This window comes from Malaya genurostris, chromosome 3, assembly GCF_030247185.1.
Source record: "Malaya genurostris strain Urasoe2022 chromosome 3, Malgen_1.1, whole genome shotgun sequence".
NCBI lineage: Eukaryota > Metazoa > Arthropoda > Insecta > Diptera > Culicidae > Malaya > Malaya genurostris.
In genome coordinates, this window is record NC_080572.1 from 46,181,615 (window position 1) to 46,206,491 (window position 24,877).

The 24,877-nt window shown below is 36.3% G+C and overlaps 1 protein-coding gene across 2 annotated transcripts in view; it reads right to left on the reverse strand.

Moving 5' to 3' along the window:
* Positions 1-13,306: 13,306 nt before the first annotated feature.
* LOC131439156 (serine/threonine-protein phosphatase rdgC) overlaps positions 13,307-24,877 on the reverse strand; it is a 148,022-nt gene continuing 136,451 nt past the window's right edge. For both annotated transcript variants that reach the window (XM_058609851.1, XM_058609850.1), the window contains one exon: positions 13,307-24,602. In XM_058609851.1, the coding sequence (XP_058465834.1) occupies positions 23,994-24,602 (609 nt within the window). In that variant the 3' untranslated portion in view covers positions 13,307-23,993. The remainder of the gene's footprint in view (positions 24,603-24,877) is intronic.

Below are 24,877 nucleotides of genomic sequence, written 5' to 3' on the forward strand. Positions count from 1 at the left end.
TTAGATTTTTTAAGGGTGATTGTGCTACTTATTCTTCTTCATGAAGTGCGGTTTTGATCAAGTCCTTTTTTCCTATCCAAGGTAGAATTTTCTATTTACTATATACTGGAGCCCCAATATGTGGCCGAGCTTTGTACACGGAACCACCCGCGATCCCATTTCAACCAGAATATTAGTTGATTTTCTGAATTCGATTGGTTAAAATTTGGTAAAACTAATCGATTGTTGTTTTAACTAAACTGTCATTTTTGTTTTTCGATTAGCAGAAACGATGGTTGAAACAACTAATTTAACTGTTTGAAAAAAAAATGCTGTCAATTAGTGAGGACACATACCTTTCAATTTCAACAAATATTTTAGTTGAAATAACTGGTGTTGTTATTGAAACAAAATTCTGTTAGTCGAAAAATAAATCGGTTTTATTTGTTTTAGACATTGCAAATAGTTGAATAAATTCGAACAATGTTATTGATTCCCGAAAATTTTAGTCAATTTATATGAGCTTGGGTGCATCAACCGCTGAGACTTGGAATTTTGCGACGGCAATTCAAACGCGCCTTTCAATCGCAGCGCGTTCTGTGTGTTTGAAACCCTTCGCTCCTGTTACTTTCATAAATTAAATTCATGTCGAAAAGCGTTTTATTGCTAATGCATGAACATCATCATCGGTATCAAACAGCTGGAAGTAAAACAGTCTGCTGGAAGTAAATCAATGATCGAATTTGAAGCATAAAATTTTTGCGCATACCTGAAAGATTACGAGATGATCATTCATTAACATTTTCTAATTTGTCACCAAATCTTTTTCATCTTAAACAAGGTTAACTTCATCACAACACCGCTGTTAGATAAACACTTGTTATCATGAATTTCTCAAATCGAATGAACACAATTTCACCAAACGCTTTAACTATCGATGTTGTTTTCATTGACATTTTGAAGCGACGCGAACAGATTTCAACTAAAAAAAGTTGTTGATTTTGCATTGCAATTTTTGTTTTGCTTTCAACTGTCTCCGGCATTTGACAGCATTCAAAACAACATATTTTTCAACTACTTGAATATATGCAAATCAAAAACCATATTGGTTGAATCAAAAATAAATTAGCTAAATCAACTATCGCAAAAATCAAAAACTGCGATATCGCAATTTTATGATCGAAGGGTTCTCCGTGTAGTGAAGGAAAAATACGTACTCATACCTGGACTTGTGCAAGCCAATTTTTCAATCAATGCGCACTACAAACGATTTAGTTGGGATCAATATAACGATCATTTGAAGTTTCGATTTGTTGGAAACAGTGCGTAAAAATACAATTCCGCACTTCTCTTCATATTAAACATTATTTGGCACAAAACGTACCATGATTGCTGTCGTGAAAGCTTTCAATGTATCATTCAATTGCACTGCTTGTTTGTTTACTGTTGTACTCGTAGTTGTTGTTTCTGACGAAATAACATGATGTTTTTGTTATGATGCATTGGGATCTGCAAAAGTTGTTTCAGATGGAAGCTGAACATTTCGTCCGAGATGTCAGTTTAGACATTTCACATCTGAACGGCTGAAAGCAAAAATCGGATAAGTGCAACTTAGTTTGGAAAACCCGTTTAAGTATTTTTGAATGGAAAAATTGATAAAAACATTGAGAGCAAAAACCGGACATGGATTTTGCAATGCAAGAATCGTTTAAAAACATCTTCTCTGCAAGAACCGGAAAATATAAATTTGAATGCAAAATCCGAACAAAAACTTAACCGGTTCTTCCAAAACAAATGTATTATCCGGTTTTTGCATTCAAAGTTTTTACAAACTGCCGCTGTGGGAAAGCAGCATAGATCAAGTTGCCCTTAACAAACAAGCAAACCATGCTTCGTCCACAGCGACAGTCGGTAAAAATTTTGAATGCAAAATCCGGATAACGGCATTTGTTTTGGAAGAACCGGTTAAGTTTTTGTCCGTTTTTTGCATTCAAAGTCATTTTGTCCGGTTCTTGCAGAAAAGATGTTTTTAAACGATTCTTGCATTGCAAAATCCATGTCCGGTTTTTGCTCTCAATGTTTTTATCCGATTTTTCCATTCAAAAATACTTAAACGGGTTTTCCAAACTAAGTTGCACTTATCCGATTTTTGCTTTCAACCGTTCATCTGTGTAACAGCAAAAAGTGTTTTGCAAATAGCATTAACTTTACGTCTGCCTAGCGGCTTATGTTGAACCGCCCGGTTGCGATAGCAGTTCAAAATAAACTGCTACGCACTGATGAGTCAAAGACGCTTTTCATGAGATAAGCATTTTGATGAACGGAGAATTCAGGCATGTCCAAACACTGTACTGCACCACGTGCTTCATATAATATAGAGAAACACGAAACGCAATATCCGAAGCGACGGAGCTCGTGGCGTTGTGTTATTTTTGGCACTGGTGTTTTAAGCTTCGGCATACACCGAAACCGCGTGTTTCGTTAAACACCGGAGCAGAGTGTTTTGAATTTCGCGAAGGCACCAAAGAGCACCCATACGTTGGTTATATTGTCAATCAATTGAATTCAATCAAACGCGTATTGATTAAACAAGAATAAATCATTCAAACGCATTTTCCGTCATATCGTGGTGGTATAGGCGATTATAGTACAAGCAACGTATAAGGCAAAATCGGAAACACTCGGCTTCGGTGTTTGCCGAAGTCAGGTGCACTCGACATCAGTGCTGCCCGAAAATCTAAACACCGTTGCTTGGCAATTATACGACCACCGCTACGGGTGCTTTTTCTGCTGCGTTCGGTGTTTGTTTTTCAACACGAGCACGAAGCGTAGCATACAAAAAAGACCAGTGTCCCAGAAAGTATGGTTCAGAATCTGTCAATTTTTATGGCTGCGTCCTGTTGTTTACACTCTTCTCTAACCACTTGTGCAGTTGTTTATTCGTTTTCATTAGTTTGTTTCGAAATGCGTGGACTTTCAGCAGAACAACGTCGATAAATTGTGTACAAATGGTGCACAGAACGCGGAATGTTACTGAGAAAGACAGCAAAAATGGAAGGAGTGAGTGAAAAAGCCGTGCGAAATGCAATCAGGAAGTTCGGTGAAGATAACACCTTTGAGGATAAACCCAAAACGGGTCAAAAAAAAAGTCCTGCTAACCCTCAGTTGGATAAACGTATACTGAAGGCGTTCGAACAAAAGAAGGAGGTTACAGTTCGGGATGTGGCCAAAAAAGTGGACACGTCGAAGTCAAATGTTCTTCGTGCTAAAGAACGTTTGAATCTTCGAACCTATAAGAAGCAGAAACAGCCTAAACGTAGTCCGAAATATGAAGCATCGATCAGGCCGAGGGTTCGAAAGCTGTACAATACGATTCTTGCTGGAAATTTGAACTGCATAATCATGGACGACGAAACCTACGTGAAACTCGATTACAAATCTTTGCCGGGACCACAATATTATACGGTGCGAGAAGGGCAAGTGAAGTCGAAAAATTTGGTAAGAAAGCTATGGTCTGGCAAGCAATTTGTAGCTGCAGTAAGATTTTGAAACCCTTCATCACCACTCCTTCAATGAACAGCGAAATATACACAAGGAATGTTTACAAATCGACTTCTACCCATGATTCGAAGCCACAAGGATCCTGTTGTCTTCTGGCCAGATCTTGCTTCTTGCCACTACTCGAAATCAACGGTAGAATGGTATACTACCAAAAATGTCACTTTCGTCCCAAAAGACATGAATCCACCAAATTGCCCACAACTTCGACCAACTTAGGAATTTCGGGCATTAACGAAGGCACATCTTAGGAAACATGTCTCGGTAGCCGAAACCATTCAACAGTTCGAAAAAGATTGGAAAAAAGTGTCAAAACTTGTCGCCAAGAAGTCTGTACGGAATTTAATGAGAAACGTTCGCAAGAAGGTGCGCCAGCAAGTCTACAATGGCTAAGTAGCAAATTGAGAATAATATTCTGTTGTTGTAGTCTAATATTATCAGTATATCGAATAAAATTTGAATATCTAACACTTGTGAATTATTTACAGCGAAATCTAAGTGCGCCCATACTTTCTGGGACAGTCTTTATTCTTGGTGGTGTGCTCATGAGTCAATGTGAGTACAGTGCAGAACGGATCCGTGTTTTTGCCATGCCTGCGTAGAATCGTATATAAAGATGGACTCTAAGCAAAACCATGGGAAAACGATTTATGACTCCTAGGTTCATGGAAATGTTCATGAGCATGAGCAAATACTGAATGTAATGGAAATCTTAATACTTTATTAATATCTTACAACTGTTTCGTACATAAAAAATCTCATTTCATCTTAAAATTACTGATTTTGTTAGAGAAACATGAACAATGATGAGAAAAAAAAATATTTGCAAATGGTAAAACTTTACCAAAATTGGTTGAAAAAATGATTAAATGATCATTTAGGGGTTTTTTGTTTTGTGCAAAAAAGCACATATTTTGTTTCAACTTTCTTTGCGTTGCGCCTTCGGCTCGTCAGTGCTCAAAGCAGTTCAAGTAGAACTGCCATCTCCGCCTAGCAGTCCAACTTAAACCGCTAAGCAGACGCAAAGCTTACACAACTTATGTAACACTTATTGTATATTACACAGAGTGCAATATCCTTTCTGACGTCTCGGGCGTAAACGAATGACGACTGGCTACTGGTCGCTGCAGAGTTTGAACATTTAGGGGTTTTTTGTTTCTCTTGTCACTCGGAATAATAAAATCATGCTGAAACGCTTACATCTTATTAAAATAACATTTTCAACTTACAAATGAGGTTTGAGCATGAAATGAAGCTTTTACCAGGAACGATTTTTCACTGCGAACAATTCAAACACTCTTTTATAAAGCGGTTTGTTGCTTTTCGTTTGAAGACAGGAGAGGATAAAAGACAACGCAAAAAAAATTCAACAGCAGAAGTATGCTGAATTAACTGTTTTTATGCTTTAATAATTAATAAACAAAAATTCATTCAACACAACATTTTCCACGTTTATTCAAATCAAAGACCGAGCCCTAAAATTTCAATTGAATTAATATTTTTTTCTCCGCATAATTTTTTTTTTTTAATCTGTGCATATGGCAACACTGTAGCCGATACGTAAACAGGCAGTTGATATTTATTCAACAGGACGAAGATGACGAGAAGAATGACTCGGAAGGAAGAATAAGAAGCCAGTTGTCAGGTATTGTCTTAGGTTTTATCCAAATCGATCCTGTCATCTTTGAGATCTCATCCTCTTTGTTTCACATACAGGCAAACACACTTATACACAAAACAAAAGAGACATTTTGTCAATTCGTAGAGCTGAATCGATTGGTAAATGTAATTTGTTCTTTAAGACCTTAGAATTTTTTACAAAGTTAGATTGAATTCTATAGCTCTTGTATTCTTAATAAAAGATAACATTCATCGACTTAGTCATATTTTAAACCTAATAAAAAAATAAGTAATCCAAAATAAATACACACAACGCATTCGTTTGGCAAGACCTGCTCAATTTTATAATTCTATTTACCGGTTTCATTCAAGCGTAGCGAGTCTACGACAGGACCAGCCTGCATAGTACACAGGGTGGCGTGCAGTAGCGTTAGTCGAAAAACAAAAAAAAATGGAATACCCGCGAATAACAACCAGATAGGGAACTGCTGGCCCTGCATACCTCTCCGTCCAGCCGATTCGAACCCGAACATGGCTAAGTCGAACCTGAGCAGAGGCAGGCTGAAATTTTAACAACCTCAACAAATTACGGGGACTTACAATGGGTGTCGTATCCGGTGTGGATTGTTTGCAGAGACAGAATATAATTGGTGCTCTAATTAGTAGGTTGTTGTTTCATTTAAGTTGATCAATGCTACTTTGGGGAATGGAATGTGACATTGGGAGTAACATTATTTCAATCGGTTAAATTTTGAAGATTCACCGTTCCAATAACTGTAAACTCTTTCGTTTTGTCTTCAAAAATTATTTTTTCTCAGAAAACTTCCAACCGACACAAAAACTTAATACAACTCAATGATTGCTCATTTCCTTCGATCTCACATGAACACACGCTTCACGTCCCCACCACTGATAGTTTTGTTCCAATCCAGGGCCCAAAAATATTCGGTCATAATTACCACTTATAGAGCAAATAAAATCAAATTACCCAAAAACTACCGTTTTCGATCATTTCCTGCATGCAATCCCCTGACAATAGCGAATGGCAAACGAACGAAAATAGATGGGTTGCTTCCACTATTTCATTTTTTTTATGGTGTTGGAAAACCCACACTTCGAATCAGCTACTGGAGGGGTTGAGTCAGTTAAAATAAAAGGCTGCCGCGCCCTGAATGTTGAATAATTTTCATTTTATTTTTTCATACACGCAACTCAACTATCAGTTAGCTTTTGCGGGACTCGTCAGATGTGTGACCACCCAAATTTACCAAATGACCTCAAAATGACCAGAAAAAAGTGCGTTCGTTCGTTACGTATCGGCAGCAAATATGGCTGACCTCCCCTGATGGTGTCACTTCTACAAAAACAGATTATTTTCACACCTCACCATCTCCGAGGTCGTTGATTTACCACATGTGGGAAAAAAACAGAGTGCTGTCAATTTCAGTCAAAATTACTCGTAAGAAAGTATAATATTTTCGCGGGCACACGTATGGCACCGGTTCGTTGACTTCTAGGAATCCTGGTTCGAGTTCGCTGACTTCCCAGCGAGGTGACTGGAGAACCCTTTCATCAGTTTGTAAACAACATCATTCCAGAAAACTGCCAAACTCAATTACGCTCATTGTTCAGGCTAATTGACAGGACAACACCTTCCGAGAGCGATGAACTTGGATCGAGGCTTAAATTTGCTGCTTAAGTTCAATAGAACACTCCAACTGAATCACCATCACATCGAGCCTACCCAGCATTCGCTACCAAGCTCAACGTTTTCGCTGGAGTTACCTGAACCGAACCGACTCAGGTGTTACAGTTGATGACATCGATTACTTCCAGATAACTCACCAAGAATAATTTTTCAACTGCAGCATCTGCCTCAGCAAACCAGGCACAACGTGCAATTCAGTGTGGTTTCACGCATCAATGCAAATCTTCGCTCGTGAAACTTGATAGTTCCCCTCCCGATTGCCCTTCCGCAGTTGCAAAAAATACCGCTCTTCGGTGTTGATCCGATCCAGAAGACTAGTTCGTTCAGTGGCTCACATACTTATTACTGTCAGTACTTTTCATATCAAAAATTATTTTTGTTGTGTAATATAATTTTAGTTCTAATTGAAAACACCGATAGTACTTGTACATCAAAAATGATGTGAGTTCTTACATCTGTTTCGGACAAAACTCAAAATACATCTCAATTATTTATTCACCTGAAACACTGGCCAACTCGAATATATGTGCCTATACCTTCCAAGTGGAAAACCCACCACAAGTGGTTTGTTTCTTCACTATCATTGCAGGCAACGAAACATTTCACGGTCAGATAATAGCAGTGTGCCCAGCAGGAATGCCAGATATTTTCGTAGAAAATTTGTGTTACCCTAAATTAGATATCTGTATGCATTAATATATCAAAACTTTTTCAATAAAATGGTCACTTTTGAAAAAAAAATAAATTCCATTTAATTCCTGTATATTGAAATTTCTTTACTATTTGGTTACTAATGTCAGGAAACAGTAATAGATAGTAGTAGATACACAAAACTGATACACTGATGAAGGCTGTGTCTGTAACTATTTGGCGGGAATTTATTGTCTTTAGAAGCGATCTAGTTTCAATCCAGTAATCTCTCGTGAAAAGTAACTTTGAATGAAGTTATGTTGAGAGAATGTTGTTCCAATATACTATCGTTATTTAATGCATATCATCATATTTTGCTTTACAACTAGGGTAACAGAGGTATTTTGGCCACTTCATATATTTTGGCCCATTTAACAAACTTCATGGATTTAATCGAAATTAAGTACCCCATGGTGCATCAATTTGAAGCTAATCACATTAAATTACCTATTGCGGAAGGGGTTTTCAAAGACACATCAATCATGAAGTGAGCCAAAATACCTCTGTTACCCTAATTTGAATATTTGTACTTTTGTCATCAACACCTAGTTTCAAAATGTTGACTTCGTAGGGTAACGGCGGTATTTTGGTCATTCTATATATTTTGGCCCGGTTAACAAACGAAATGGAATCAAAATAAAGTAGGATCACAAAGGTATTTTAGCTACACAAATACAGTACAGCACACCCCCAAGTAACAATTTTTGTTACGCTAGCTTGTTTGTGACTAGTTTGCAACCAGATATTTGAGTGATTGTGCCTAACATCTAACCACTTGCATGACTCAAAAAGCGCAGTTTCTCCTAGTTGTAAAGTTGGCTAAAAATAAGTTGTCGTTACGTTGTAATGCCATACTGAAATAACTTATCTTTTCATAACTTGAAAATAACTTGTTTTCAAGTAAACTAGTTGAAACTTAGTCACCATCGACAAAATAAACATTGAATGAATCCAGAATAGTTTTCTATCATCAATAAAATAGCAGAAGAGTACTTTAAATCACAAACTTGATACAAGGTACAAATTTCACAACGATCCAAAAACTGTCGAGCGAAATTCAATTTTACTTAACTGTTTTTTATGCGCCTTCAATCAAAATCTGTTTATGAAGATTTAAAAAATGAACAGCAAAATAACCCTATGGTCAGAATGCTCAAAATTATTCCAAGTAGAGTGATTTCTCATCATTTTAAATTCATATATCATGCGAATTATAATATTATCACAATCGATGTTCAATCCCTATATTATTTTCTTCGTGTTTATGACAGTGCATAGAAAAAAATTGACTATTCTGCCTTTCACTGTTTTCGACAAAAAGTAGTTTAGAAAAAAGTAATATCCTGGTTTTATTTACGTTTCATACACTTCTTGAGACTCCATATTGTGTTCGCCATGTTCAAGCCAAGAAAGGTTGTTTTGTTTACATTTTCGTTATCATAACATTGGGAAAACCTACCGATAACTATCTGAATCAGTGAAGAAATTATGTTGTAATCTTATAATATCTAAGTTGTTGCTATATCAATTCACAGTAATGATTCATATATACGTTAACGTATTTATAATGGTTTCACAACAGAAAATAAACCTTTTTTCAACTAGTAGCTAAAAACATAGCTGTGATTAAAGATATGTTAGAATCAAGTAACGATAACTTACAAATGATAGTTAGTTCAATGTTTACGTTATAAAGAAACGCTGCTGTCACCTTGTTTTAACCAGTATAACATAAAAAACATGTTCGTGCTCTTGTTGCAACACAGTTGGGTTAAGTGGTATCAAAACTAGTTACGGGTTGCTACTATTGAAGTCAAATAAACTTATTTTCAACTAGTAGCTAGAAGCATAGTTGTGATTAAAGATATGTTTGGATTAAGTAACGATAGCTTATAAATTATGTTTAATTCAATATGACACAATGATATTATGATTGGAAACCTAAATAACTATTTCGTAACTAGTTATGTTATGATGAAAAATTGCTGTCACCATGTTTTAACCAGTATAACATAAAAAACATATTCGTGCTCTTGTTTCAACATAGTTTGGACTTTGTCGTATCAGAACTAGTTGCGAATTGCTACTTGGGCCGTGTCTCAGAATTTTAAAGACTGTTCCATTCTTTATCATATTACTTTATTTACTCCATAACAACCAAAAATATAAGCGCCTGGCTAAAATATATCAGAGTGACCAAATGCCTCCGTTACCCTACATCATGTGTCTGAATCTTGAAGATTATTCCAACTGAAACATTTTAAAAGTTCATTGAGTTTACGCTTGATTTGTATTTATTCTCGGACTCAGAACTGCTGAAAACGCAACGCTTTTAAAGCTTGTATCATAAATCTACCACGACGAAGTCTAGATAATTTAGATTAAAATCAATTAGTGTATAAAACATACATTTTTTTAATAAAAAATTTTATTCAGGTCGTTTTGTGTACAAGCTTTACGTAGACGATTGGCTTACATTTTTTTTGCTATTGGATCTCGTTTTTTATTCAATAATATAATACATTTTTAGGCACATTGATTAAGCTCTAAGATGCAGGGTTTGGAATATTCATTCACCGGTGAATTAATATATAGTTTCAATTGCATTGTGAACGAACAATTCCACCGCTCACAAAGAGGACGCCTTTCCAACCAAAAAGAACCACACAAACAAAACGCTACTGGAAGCAAATATATTCCATATATGCACTGATGGTACAGTGTGCTGGTGTTACTGCAGGCATGGCAAAAACACGGATCCGTTTTGCACGGTACTCACCTTCACTCGTGAGCACACCACCAGGAGTGTTGAAAAACACACACCGAAAGCAGTAGAAAAAGCACCCGTAGCGGTGGTCGTGTAATTGCCAAACACCGGTGCTTGGATTTTCGAGCAGCACTGAAGTCGAGTATTCCTGACTTCGGCAAACACTGAAATCGATTGTTTCCGATTTTGCCTTATACGTTGCTTGTACTATAAGCGCCTATAGCGCCACGGTATGACGAAAAATGCGTTTGAATGATTAATTCTTTTTTCATCAATACGCGTCAGATTGAATTCAATTGATTGACAATATAACCAACGCATGGGTGCTCTTTGGTGCCTTGGCGAAATTGAAAACACTCGGCTCCGGTGTTTAACGAAACTGAAAACACGCGGTTTCGGTGTATGCCGAAGCTTTAAACACCAGTGCCGAAAATAAAACAGCGCCACGAGCACCGTGGCTTCGGATATTGCGTTTCCTGTTTCTCTTTGTGCACTGACACGCAATGGCATTCTCAATACACGCGGTGGCGGTGGTTATATGAGTGCAGTGCAAAGTTTGGACAATTTATGATGAAAATGAATTTGAAAACAAAGACCGCGAAAAAAAAATAGCAGGAAAATTTAGAGAAGATAAGAGACGCGGCGCACGAAAATGTCAAATTTTACCAGGGGATGAAGTAGTGATTGAACGGGTGACACGCGTTTCTCACCAACAAGATACACCGTCATCCAGCAACGGAATGGGAATCTCGTCCCTTATGACAGTCATGGTAAAACAACAAAACGTCATGTGTCACAGACTAAACGGATTGGACAGTGGCGTGACTCACAAAAGCACAAGGAAACTGTAAACACGGAAGACTGTGAAAGTACCTTGCAATCAACCAGCATAACACAACGTCCGATTTGGAATAAAAAGGCTATGACTATATGACTATATTCGCTTTGTAAAACATACCTAAAATAAACAGCTGATTCAGCTAAACTATAAATTTTCTGACACTGAATATCATAATTATGAGACACTGAATATCATAATTATGAGATAATACCTTCTACAAAAACAGTAGTTACCTGCCAATATCCAGTTTCCCTTTACAAGCATTGAAATTTTGTTAAACTGAGCACCGTTGTATTTGAGTGAGAAACACACACTTACTAGCCGCTACTTAATTTTGGGTAGAAACCTACCCAAAATCAATCTGCATTTTTAGACAATTAGCGTATTTCATAAGCCAGACTAACGAGTGATGACTTCAATATTTCGGTGAATTATTCGAAAGAGTACCCAAAGTGTTGTCATGGCAACTTTGGCAATGCTCGCGACCTTTCGGTTAAGAAATACACGATCATTTGAATTTAAGAACATTATTATCTATATGAATACCTACTACATCGCTTTCATATTTTTTTTGTAGAAGGATAATGTGTGGGTATAAACGATTTCATAATAATCGGTGCATAGCAAGCCATGACTACTACGGTGGGTACAGCTGCGCTTGATTATTCCAAGCGCTCAACTGCTACCACCATTTCGATACGGGCGTTAACACAGGTAAGAAGTGTTTCGGCATATCTCTTGGGGATTCCTTTTCGGTGGATATTAAGATATTCACAGCGGCCATTGTAAAAACCTGTAAATTTTACCGAAAACATTCGAGAATCATTATTTTGAAATGACTGCAAAAAGTCTGCAGCTTATTTTAGAAACCTGCAGATATGTAGACAAATTTGCAGACCTGGCATCCCTGTTGCCGAACACGAGTTCGCTTCTAAACTAAAATGATGAAATATTTCAGCGAAGCAAAAATCTGTTGAATGCAACATTTATTGGTTACAAGCTTGAAACCGTTTCCTAGCATGCAATAAATATGACAGGCGAAATTTTTGAAACAAATATTTTAAGCAATCTTGCTCTCGAAATTTTTCAAATGAGAAAATAGCTTTGAGATTTCTTTTCGATATTTTGTCAACAAACATTTAACATAACAATACAGTCGAACATGTTTTTATCGAACCAAATCGGAACCAAATTCTACTATAGGTATATCACGTCACTATACACATTCAGTATGTATCTCACAACACTTTTAAAACATGTATAATAGATGTCACATCACAGATACGTATTTCGAATACTACTTGTATTCATCATCAGTGTATCAGGTTTCTAAGTAAATTCTCTCATTTTATTCTATCATAAATATTCTACTTAACACTCAAACCCTGTTAATTAGTATTCATACATCGGAATGAATTTAAAGAGTAGATGTCAGGTATGCCAATGTTCTTTTCAAAACTTCGGTTATTGTTAGAACGAATCTACAAATACCCATATTGTAAGGGTTACCAAAGAAAACCTAGTTAATATCATAATCTGGAAACTACTCTTCAAATCTTCAAAGCAGACTAGTTCAAGCAGAAGTAGTGGAAATCTTTATTATGGCCCTTATTACCGCTGTCACTACACGGTGAAAACCAAGTGAAGTGAATGTAGGTCCTTATTATGGAAGTCGCTTCAGAGACAAAAGTAATTACTTGGATGAACTTGATGTCATTAGAAACATCACGCCACCAACATTTTATTGAAAAAATGAGTTTTATTCACTACTGTGATTACGTGGTAATAGGTAATAGGTAAAATCAAGTGAAGTGACATGTAAGTGAAGTGAATGTGAAAGTGGAAGTGAGAACGGTAATAAGGGCCTTTATAGCCGGTTGTTACTGTTTGAAGAAGATGCTTGACTCCCGTGGAATACGCGAAAGTGGCTCTGCTTACGGGTCCGTTCAACTCATTAAGCCTTTCTATAACAGCAATTATATGGAAGTTATACAATAAACAAATGCGGATCTACTGTAAGTCAAACCATATCCACTGGTAATGCCTTCAACAGATTCACACATACACACATGTATAAATTCAATACGTGAGTACTTGCTGTGATTTCACAATACTACATACCATCAAGCAACTAACAGAATCATATCTTTATCGGTTTTATTTGCTGATTCGATTTTATCTTTTTGTTAGGATAACGTCGTCACAAAAAACAGCGATTTGTTTGCTTGTCATTTTATCAATAATTATAATACCATTCGTTTAGTCGAAACACGAGATAGGAAAATGTTTTTTTTTTCTCTTTCTTTCATTAACGTTGCATAGAAAACTGTACCGCTCCGTATCATATCTCTTGTTTTGTTTTTGGTTATCTCCATCCTAAAAAGTTTATTGGTTCTTGTATTTGTAAAAGCGCTTCGCCAGAAAAAAAAAGCAGCTTTGCTAATAATGTCATTGTAGGCAAAATACATCCAAGGTTAGGCATGTTGTGGGTTGTTGTAAAATGTTACTAATACCGTTTTCGTTTATTGATCAGAGCAGCCCGAGAGCTGACCCAGAGCATAAATAAAATAAACCTAGACTCCCCAGTGTAATAGTACTGTAGTTGAGCAACCCGTGACATCAAAAGCGCCGTCTGGTGTAGAATGGGTGCGTAAATGATCTTAAAATGCATGTACAAAATTGCCTGCGCATTTAACACAACCACAGGTGCTAATGGAAAAAAGTGCACCCGTTTCTCACTAGAAGCGCTGTTAGTGTCTCCGTACAATGGGAAATCTATGTTTATTTGATTTATGTCACCCAAACAACTTTTGATATGTTGGTTTTAGCAACCTGGGGTCGCTCTAGATCGGACTCTAATCGCGTAGTTTCGCTCTGAAATTTTTTTCAGGTCGCACCACGCATTCATGCGAGTTTATTCATTTTTTATTTTTATATGAGTTGTTTAGGGCGCGTACCACGTGTTCGTTTTACTCGGAGTTAGAGTCGCTCGCGTGTAGGTTCAAAAATGAAAACGGTATAAATCTACTGCCATGCTCGGGCTATGTTCGGGCAAAACTGTTCTGGAAACGCAATCAAAAGCAGCCGTAGGCGTAGGGATAGTCTTTTCAACAATGAACTGGGTAACAAAGGACCTAGTTTGGAACTGATCAAACTAAGGTTGGGTGGGCTCAAATCCAGCAAATGCATTTTCAGGTTTGATTCTGCTTCTTTTGTTCCTTCGATCGGTTACATTTAGCTTAGACGAAGTTTGGCCATGCATTGTTAGTAGAATATCAAATATTGTTATAAAACAGTTACCATTTATCAATACGCAGTGTTTCATTTATTCATGTATGTTGCTATGCTATTGAATTTCGCTTAAATATTTTAGCTTTATCAAACAACGAGATCAAAAAAGTGGTGCATGTTGATTTGTTTTTGTTTTGTTTTGAGTATGTATGGGTATTTAGTTCTGTACTAGAATTGATTTTAATAGCGTAAAATTTCGAAGGACGACGTTAAAGATTTCTAAAACTTCCAATGGTACAAGTAGTTAGTTGGCCATGTGTTGCTTAAACTGTTGTTCTAAATGTATGTTAGTAGTTAGTTGCCCGGTAAAGTGAAAAAATGGAGAAAAAAACATTGAGGAGTTTGTTGGTTTTGAAACCATCGGTTCACTGTTCCATTTATAGGGTTCATCTTGGTTTAGTATATTTATATTTTTATCTTTTGTTCGATTGATTATAACAACTTTTCAGAAATTGATATAATTGTATATATTTAGTTTATCTAAGGAATTAGTGAAAATCATACTAATTAAAGCTTTTTTGTCAGTTTAGGACGAATTAGTCTTACACTAATTATTTCTAGGAGAAAAAGATGTAAACAATTATTCGAGAGAAAAGTTTCTTGCAATTTGTACGATTCACAATTTCAGAATTTTTTATAATAAATCAATGATTGATATTGTTCAGGGTACGTTCTAGCGATACTTGCGGGATAGTGTTTCAAATACTTGACTCTCAATTCTCAAGTATCCATCTGTTCCGGTTAGAAACTGAACCTATAACTTCGACCTGTGTTACAAGAAATAAAAAAAAAACCCTGTATAATACGGAATGAATAATACTTGCTTAGAAGCATACGATGCCAAACAAAACGAGAAACTAGGCGGTAACTTTCACTGGTCGCGGAAAAAAGGACGACGGTAAAACAGGCGAAAGACGACATCTCATTTTGAAGTAGAACGAATAATTTGAAAATTTTCAATCCGTCCCCAGCTGCTAGAAACGCTCCATTCGACAATGTAATCAATTCACGGGAGGTTCCATTACTTGAAAAAGCAATAACGTTGTTACGTTGACAAGCGAGCTCTTGAGTGAGGACCAAAGAAAATCTCAAGCACTAGGAACATTTTCGCCTCGTTGCGTCGCACGGCGGTCGTGAGCTGGACTCGAGTCGGTCAAATGTGGTCACTGGTTTTTTTGGGATAGTGTTTTTTTTTTGGGCTCCTTTTATTTAATTTCCATGCATCTCATTTGTTTGAACGTAAATGCCGATGAATGCTGAAATCCCATGGAAAAATTGATGTACCGAAATGTTTGAGGAAAGTAATCAAAAGACAAAAATATATGATCACCTTTTCTTGTACCAAAACCAAAGCAAACAAAAAAGTTTTTAATTCACCTAGCGGTGTAATGATGCTTATCTCATAAATGCAAGTTCATTTCACAGGTTTCTTAGGTTTTTTGCATCGTCATTTTTAATTAGGACTTTTTATCACTCTTTACCCTATAGTTCTGGAATCGGAATTCAGATCTGGATTAAATTTAGTAACAACTTATGACGGTATAAGACCTTCCGATTGAGCTCCAGTTTGCGAAAATCTGTTTAACTATCTCGGAGAAATCGAAGTGAGTACCGTTTTTCAGAGTTTTCTGCTATATGTTTGGCCATCAATTGACAAGAAGCAAAGTCTTGGCATTACATCCATTTTGTGAAATTTGGCCTTTCTGTTTCAACAGACTTCGCAGCCGATGATAGTAATTGTTTTGTATTTGTATCAAATTTCTTGAGATTATTTGAACGGATGTATAAGTTTGCTCATCAATATATTGGTTCTGGTAATAATTCCAATAATTTGTAGCAAAAAAATGTATGTCATCGCTATAATACATTTTTTTGTTTTGATTTATACACAAACAGGTGGAAAAATTGTAATATTTATATACACACTTAAAACCGATTCTCGAGCTCGGCATAATGAAATGCCGAATTATATCGGCAACACTTAATTTTACTGACTATTCAGTAATTAACATGCTCTTTTCCGAAAATCGTTAAAGTTCTATGCTGATATCTCGGTAAAACGAGCTCTTTTGCTGAAGTTTGGCAAAATATTATACTGAACGTGTCAGTAAACAACAAATATACCGAGATCAGCAAAACCGTTTGCCGAGATTTTGAACAGCGACTTAGCTTTTACTGAAACTCGGTGAGACACTTGTCATCTAATGTTTCCTTTCGATTTTCCAAGCATCACGTCGCCATTGCTCGTGGAACTGGAAAACATCTAAATTGGATGAAGGAAAAAGATTTGTATATTTTGTTAAAAGATAAGTAAAATCGAAAACTATCTAATTTGCATATATATTTATATCCGCTTATTTACATGTAAAGGCGTGAGGAGCACTAGAAACAATTGTCTTTAGCCGTGATGTTTTCGTTTGATGTTTGCGCTTTTTTGGTTTGCTGAATTGAAATGAACATCAATAAAATATTCCTTTCACCAACATTAGCTTTTGTGATAGTAATTTCATACAAAAATAAAAATATCTTTCCTTTTTTCGATTACTGATGACTCGGCATTTCATGATTCCTTCCTGATAACTTTTGCCGAGCTGACAGCAAAATTTCTGCTGACAAGTTCGGCAATAATTGACAGTTGACAAATTTTGGATTGCCGAGATTCTCAGTAATTATACTTTTTGCCGAGACGATAACCGAGCACTCGGCTGTGCAAATCTCGGCATTTTTTTGCCGAGATTCAGCAAGAAATTTTAAGGGTGTACATTTTTAAGTTCACCGATTTATAAGGTTTATGTTAGTTAAACACAAATTGTAGCTGGTATCACTAAAAATATCATTGTAAAAAGTCACATGTTTCCTGAGGTCATCTATCTACATCTTTTCACTATATCTCTGGGTATACAACTCTATTTTCCGCTTGTTTTAGTGCGTTTTAATTTGGGACCTTTCCAATGGTGAACAAATGTCGAAAATCGGTTGACTGACAGCAAAGTTATGACTCGGTAAAATTGAAGTTCGCGATATTCTATTCGCGACGCTGGTGTCATATGAATGCAGACAGGGCATATTTTGAGCTTGGAAAAAAAACTTGGAATGGAAAAATCACATTTTCATTGGTTTTTCTTAACCGATCGTCAATACTAATATACTTAAATCAAACTACAAACTTCACGAAACTCGAAATTTTTCGAAATTGGTAAAGTCTCAATGAACATTAGAAAAGGTCCCAAGTGCAAATGACAGTTTTTCTTTGTTTACTTTCTCGGACCGTAATAACCGAAAGAAAAAGAAAACAGAGAGAAACTATCATTTGCACTTGGGACCTTTTCTAATGTTTGTCTTCAAGTAACAACTGAACAAATGGTAGCTCGAAGTTACCGTTCCATTTTTTTAGGTAATGCTCCGCGTAACTTTTTTAGGCTTGATATTTGGCTTACGCCGAAGCAGATGCAAAACCGAGACATTCAGAAACATCAACATGGGGTTATCTCGACTCAAATTTGCTGGAAAAATTTCCATGAAACGAACCACAGATGTGATGTAATCTCGAAAAAAATTCCTTTGAAAAAAATCGAAAACTTTCTAAGTGTCAAAGAGATGAAACTTCGGATAACACAAGATCTCGACGCTTCGTGCATTGCCATGTCAAAACAAGAAAACCGCACAACTTTGAAAACTTTCTGTAATCTGCATAAAAAACAGCGTAATTTCGGAAACTCGCGTAAAAAACACAAATGTGTATTCAGAATTTTGAATACTGATAAATTCACAGCTGATTAGCTTTCGGGCGTCTTTGCGTGAGACGAGAGCATCGCAACTATGACTAAAATCAACGATTTATAGTTTCAATTAATTCCCCATACACCTTATTTGCTCAATTTGGCTCTCTAGGATAATTATCTGTCCTCAGTAGAACCGCAAAAGATAGAAAAGATAGAAAACTCGGCTCAGGCGAAGAAATCATCTACGTTGCGGAAGAGTATTTCAGAAGAAATTACTTTTTCAACGGGATCAAGCCGTTGAAAAATCTCTTGAATAAGTGTCTTCATAAAAGGGGACCACATCAGTCGGTGTTGAACAGTCGTTCGCACCGCTCGCGTATAGCTCTTGGCTCCTGGAAATTTTTTCTGGCTACCTAGAGTTTCATTGATTCAAGGCTTCAGTCTTTTTCAAGGCTACCTGAATCACTAACAGTCTTTTTAAAGACTAACAATTAGTCAGCCTTTCTCAAGGTTATACAATGAGTGATATTCTAATATAATCAGTCTTTTTCAAGACTTAGAAATTAATCAGCCTTTCCATCCAAAGAAATATTCTTCGAACTAGTCAGTCTTTATAAAGACTACCACAAAATCAGTCTTTATCAAGACTTAACCAAACTAGGAAGCGTCCAACCGGAAAGGCAACAAGTCTAAAGCTAAAAATAATTCAATACGGAATAAATCACAATCCGTTATTCAACATTTTTCTAATAACATTCACGATCTTATAGAATCTGAATGTAAAAATAAAAGACAACGGACGGATTTCCCTTCCGTTGATTCTATGCCGTCTAACAATATTTACGAGATTCTTCATGAATCCGATTGTAGCGACATAGAAGAAAATTCTTCAAAAATTCCCAAAATGGACGCTTGTCGTTCTGGGAAGAAACAACAATCTATGCCACCAGTGACGGTGATGATTTCCGACTTCAAAGCATTCCGTACTGAGCTTTCTACTTTTCTCCCGGAAGTAAAAGTCTCATTTTAAATCGGACGAAGAGGAGAATGTCGAGTCTTGGTTGATGGATTGGAAGATTACGAACGTCTTATTCGATATTTGTCCGAGAAACTTCAAAAATTTTATTCATATGATATAAAATCAGACAGACCCTCCAAGGCTATCTTGAAAGGCTTATCGAATGATCAAAGTACCGTTGAAATTAAAAATGAACTAAAAGAATTGCTTGGTTTTGCCCCTTCGCAAGTAATGCTTATGAAAAAAAGAGCGAATGGTACTTCTAAACCACGCTCTGGAATTTCCCATGAACTTTACCTAATACACTACAATCGAAGTGACGTAAACAATTTGAAAACTTTAGAAAAAGTACATTTCATTTCCCACATTAAAATTCATTGGGAACATTATAAACGGCATAATCGTATTGCAAACTTAACGCAATGTCGTCGTTGCCAAGGCTTCGGCCATGGAACCAAAAATTGTCATATGGATATACGGTGTTTGAATTGTGGTAAATCGCATTCGAAAGACGTTTGTCCAATGAATGAAACCACTGATAAATTTTCATGTTCAAATTGCGATGGAAATCATAAATCCAATTATTTGAAATGTTCTGTCAGGGAAAAAATTATAAACGCTCGCTCGCTTAGACAACAAGTCAAATCAACGACCTTAAATTAACAGAACATAACTGAAAATCAAAAAACCGTTACAAATGCCACGTCTTTCTCTTCTAATACACTTATTTTCTTCAAATTTAAAACAAAAGCAGGTACACCTTCCAATTCGTCTTCTAACGAAAACAGTTTATTGACATGTAGATCGACCTCGTCATCATCTTCTTCTAATGACAGTTACGCTTTGGTAACACTTAATTCTTCTAATGTAAACAATCAAATTACAGGAACGCCTTCCAGTTCACCTTCTAACGAAAACAATTTATTAATAGGTAGATCGGCCAAGTAATCTTCTTCTAATGGCAGTTACACTGGTGTAACAAGTAGACATCTACCTACCAATATTCCTTCAATGCCATTCGCTTCTTTAAACGAAGTCGATTTAGGCGATATAACGAAAAATAAAATGATCTATCTACAAGATCAACTTTTTCAAATGATCATCCGAATGAATTCAACTTCATCACTTTTTTAAATTTCAAATCGGATGGCAATTTGCAAATAATATTATAATGAATTTACAATTTAACAGTGATGTTAAATAATTATTTGAATATTTTAAATTAAAATTCTCGATCTTTGAAATCGAGTGAAGATGAATTTTATAATTTTCTCAAAGTTCACAAAATTCATATTGCCATTGTGACAGAAACTTTTCTTAAACCTAATGTCAAATTGAAAAGTAATCCACATTATGTGGTTCATCGATTTGACAGGTTTACTGGAATGGGTGGTGGGGTTTCCAATTTTGTCCAACGCAAATTAAACATAGAATTTTACCTTCTTTCAACACTAAAGTTATTGGAAGCTTGGGAATCGAAGTTGAAACCATTCATGGAATTTATTTCATTGTCGGAGCATATTTGCCATTCCAATGCACCGGTGAACAATTAAATTTCTTTAAAGGCGATTTGCAAAAACTCACAAGATATCGATCGACATTTTTCTTAATAGGGGACTTAAATGCTAAGCATGCCCAGTGGAATTGTAGACAGAATAGCAGTAATGGTAAAATACTTCATAATCAACTCTCAGCTGGTTACTTCACAGTTCTTCATCCCAGTAATCCGATTTGCTTCTCTTCCGTGAAAAACCCGTCTATAATGGATCTGGTTCTAACAGATCAAAGCAACATTTGTAGCAAACCGATTACACATGCTGGCTTTGACTCAGATCATTTTCCTGTAACATTCAGAGTTTCCAACGAAGCTATAATTAATCCAATTAGTTCTATAATCAACTATCATAGAGGCAATTGGTTTAAATATAGATATCACATTGAAAATCATGTGGATCATGAAACTATTTTAGAAAATTCTGCGGACATCGACACAGCAATAGATAATTTGAATCGTTACATTATCGAAGCTAGAAATCTCTCAGTTCCCAAAACTCAAACTAAATTCTATTCTCCTATCATCGATGACAATCTTCAACTGCTCATTCGGTTGAAGAATGTTCGTCGCCGACAATATCAACGTTCTCGTGATCCTGCTATGAAAAACATAGTTAAGGATTTACAAAAAGAAATTAAACATAGATTTACTCTTTTGCGAAATGAAAATTTCGCTAAAGAAGTTGAACAAATTAAACCATATTCTAAACCTTTCTGGAAACTTTCTAAGGTTCTTAAGAAACCTCAGAAACCAATTCCTGCTCTCAAGGAAGGAAATCAAATACTTCTTACGAATGGTGAAAAAGCTCAAAAACTTGCTCAGCAGTTCGAGAGTGTCCACAATTTTAATTTAAACGTTATGAGTCCTATTGAAAATGAAGTCTCACTGAAATATGATCATATTTCAACTCAAGTGTTATTACCAAATGACATTATTGAGACGAATTTTGATAAACTGAAGTCAATCATTGGGAAACTTAAAAATACAAATTCTTATTGAAAAACCTTCCCGATGTTGCCTTTAGACTTTTGGTTAAAATGTGCAACAAGTGTTTTTCTTTAGCTTACTTCTCAAAAATATGGAAAAACGCTAAAGTAATTCCTATCCTCAAACCTGATAAAAACCCAGCAGAAACATCAAGTTATCGACCAATTAGCTTACTTTCTTCTATCAGTAAACTTTTCGAAAAAAATTTCTTGTTGAGAATGATGTCTCATATAAATTAGAATTCAATCTTTTTACCAGAGCAGTTTGGATTTCGTTATGAACTACCCATCAACTTATCAGAGTAACGAACATGATAAAATCAAATAAATCTTCTGGGTTATCCATTGGAGTTGCTCTTCTAGACATAGAAAAAGCATTCGACGGTGTTTGGCACAAAGGTTTAATAGCAAAAAGTCTGATTTCCAGTATCCTATTTATTTGATCAAAATGATTCAAAATTATTTAATGGATCGTACTCTTCAGGTTAGCTATTAGAATTGTAAATCAGAATTGCTACCCGTACGAGGTGTTCCGCAGGATTCGAGCGTAGCTCTAATCTTGTATAATATTTTCACTTCTGATCTTCCAAATCTACCCGTTGGTTGTCAGAAATCGCTATTCTGTGACGACACAAGTCTGTTAGCCACAGGTAGAAATCTAAGAGTGATCTGCAGTCGCCTACAAAGAAGTTTAAATATTTTCAGTGATTATCTGTCAAAATGGAAAATTAAACCAAATGCAGCAAAAACGCAATTAATTATCTTTCCTCATAAGCCAAGAGCTTCTTTTCTTAAACCAAACAATAATCACATTCTAAAATTGAATGGCTTGGAATTGACATGGTCTGATCAAGCTAAATACTTAGGTTTAACGTATGACAAAAAACTCACTTTCAAGGATCACATTGAAAGAATCCAGGCAAAGTGAAATAAATATATTATATCTCTATATCCTCTTATAAACAGAAATTCTAAGCTCTGTCTAAAAAACAAATTGTTAATTTATGAACAAATTTTCAGACCAGTCATGCTTTATGTAGTACCAATTTGGTCAAGTTGTTGTTCCACCAGGAAGAAAACGCTTCAATTTCGAAGCGTCCTTCCTGGTTCAGTACAAATGAGTTACACAGACTCACAAATATAGAACCATTAGATGTAATGTCACATAATATTTTAAGCAAATTCCGACAAAAATTGAGACAATCTTCAATTGAATCGATTCGCTCTCTGTATTAGTTAGTAAGTTAGTATATAAGTTCCTTTTCCCCATTGCACAATACAAGTAGGTTTAGAATTTTCCCTACACAAAAATCACAGAATTGCGGAAGCAAATGATGTCTTCTTGGTAATAACCAAATCATGTATTTAATAGGGCTGAAAAGTCATCACTTGTGGCTGAACACCCAATTTAAATCTATATAATTTAATTTTAACTCATATTCCAAGGTTACTTTTCACCACACCTAGTGTTGTCCAGCTGCTCGCGGCTATTCCAGTTGTGCGCTTCGTCGCACAATATTTCCAAACCGTCGCCATTCTCTCGTCCTGTAAGCAAAAACTGGACCGGCAAAGAAAAACAAATTCATAGTCAATTGAATTTACAATGGAGGGACAATCAAGTGCAGGTTAGAAAGTAAAGTGCTGTTTTTTGCGAGATATAACAAGCTATCACATTCAATCCTTGATTCTTTGTGAAAAATTGAACATTGGTATTCACATTACCCAACAAATATAAACTTGTTCAAATACAAGAGTAGCTGATTTTTTTCACAATTCCCTGAAACAACCATGTACCATTTGGGATTCACACGTTTTCAACAATCGCACTGGCGAACAACTCCAAAAATGAAACAATGCAATTTACTCTGTTCACATTTGAGGTAAACTTTTTAAAAAGAAATTTTGTTCATCAATAACTTGGTGGGTTTGATCAACGGTTATCTATGGTATCAAACCCCGAATATAGAATAAAACATTTTTTCCGGTCCAAGAAGAATTTTTTTTGAATCCGGTAAAAGAAACTCATCAACAGAGAGTTTTTTTTTTGGTAGACTGCAAACAAGCTAATAAAGAAACACCTAAATCCGTGTCTCACGAGTCACGAGGATCAGCCAAAAAATTATGCATTGCAGAAAACGTGCTAGCAGCAAAATTCATTCCGCTCATTTTTACCACAATCAAAAGTCGAGATGCCGTCTTTCGTGATCATACGGGAAAAGAAAAAAAAAACAACTACCATATTAACCATGTTAACTCGCTTAAGTCTTATCGCCCAACTCCTGATTCCCCCCCGAAGCTACCAAACTCGTCACCGTACCGTTTGCACTGGTTGCCGATACCACCGTTCGCTTCTTTTGATCCTTTGGATCCGGATTTCCCTCGTTCGCTTCATAAACCTCATAATCTTCCGAATCTTCCACTGTTTTAGAGGAGTCAATCTTTTTACCACTCTCTCGTTTGCGACTACTACTACGTTTGGCATCACCATTCCGTCGTGTGCTTCCCGATCCGGAGCCTCCTTCCTTACCCTTAATATCGTTCTCCTCCGCCGCAGCCACCGTTGCCGATTCCTGAAAGCTGCTGAGCAGCTGGTCTTTGGCACTTTCACACAACCGGAACGTCTCCAGGAACTCGTTCAGGTCGACCAGGCCATCCTTGTTGATGTCCATCATTTTGCACATGTCCAACAGCTGCTCGTGGGTGTTGTGCGGAAAATGCTTCTTCAACAGCTCGCAAGCTTCACCGAATTCCTCCAGGGAAATCTGTCCGGAATTGTCCTTGTCCAGTATTCGGAAGATGGCCTCCAAGCTGCTTTTGTTCTTGTAGAGTGACTCTGCCACCGAAGCGGTGCCATTTTGGGCGGATTTCTGTCATAATCGAGAACATAGAAAATGATTTAGAAAGCTACCAAACGTAAATTTAATTAATTATCCTGGCACAAGAATTGGTTTTTACAGAATGGAGGGTCAGATTAAAGGAAATAATCACTGCTGCCATTGGACGGGTGACCCGTGTCCGAGGGATGATGATGGTATTTATTCAATTTTCAGAACAATGCATTTGGTGAGTTAAATAAATTTGCTACTAAATACTGAACCGCTTATTCAGTACCGATCAATTTTGTTTCTAGATTATAACAAAT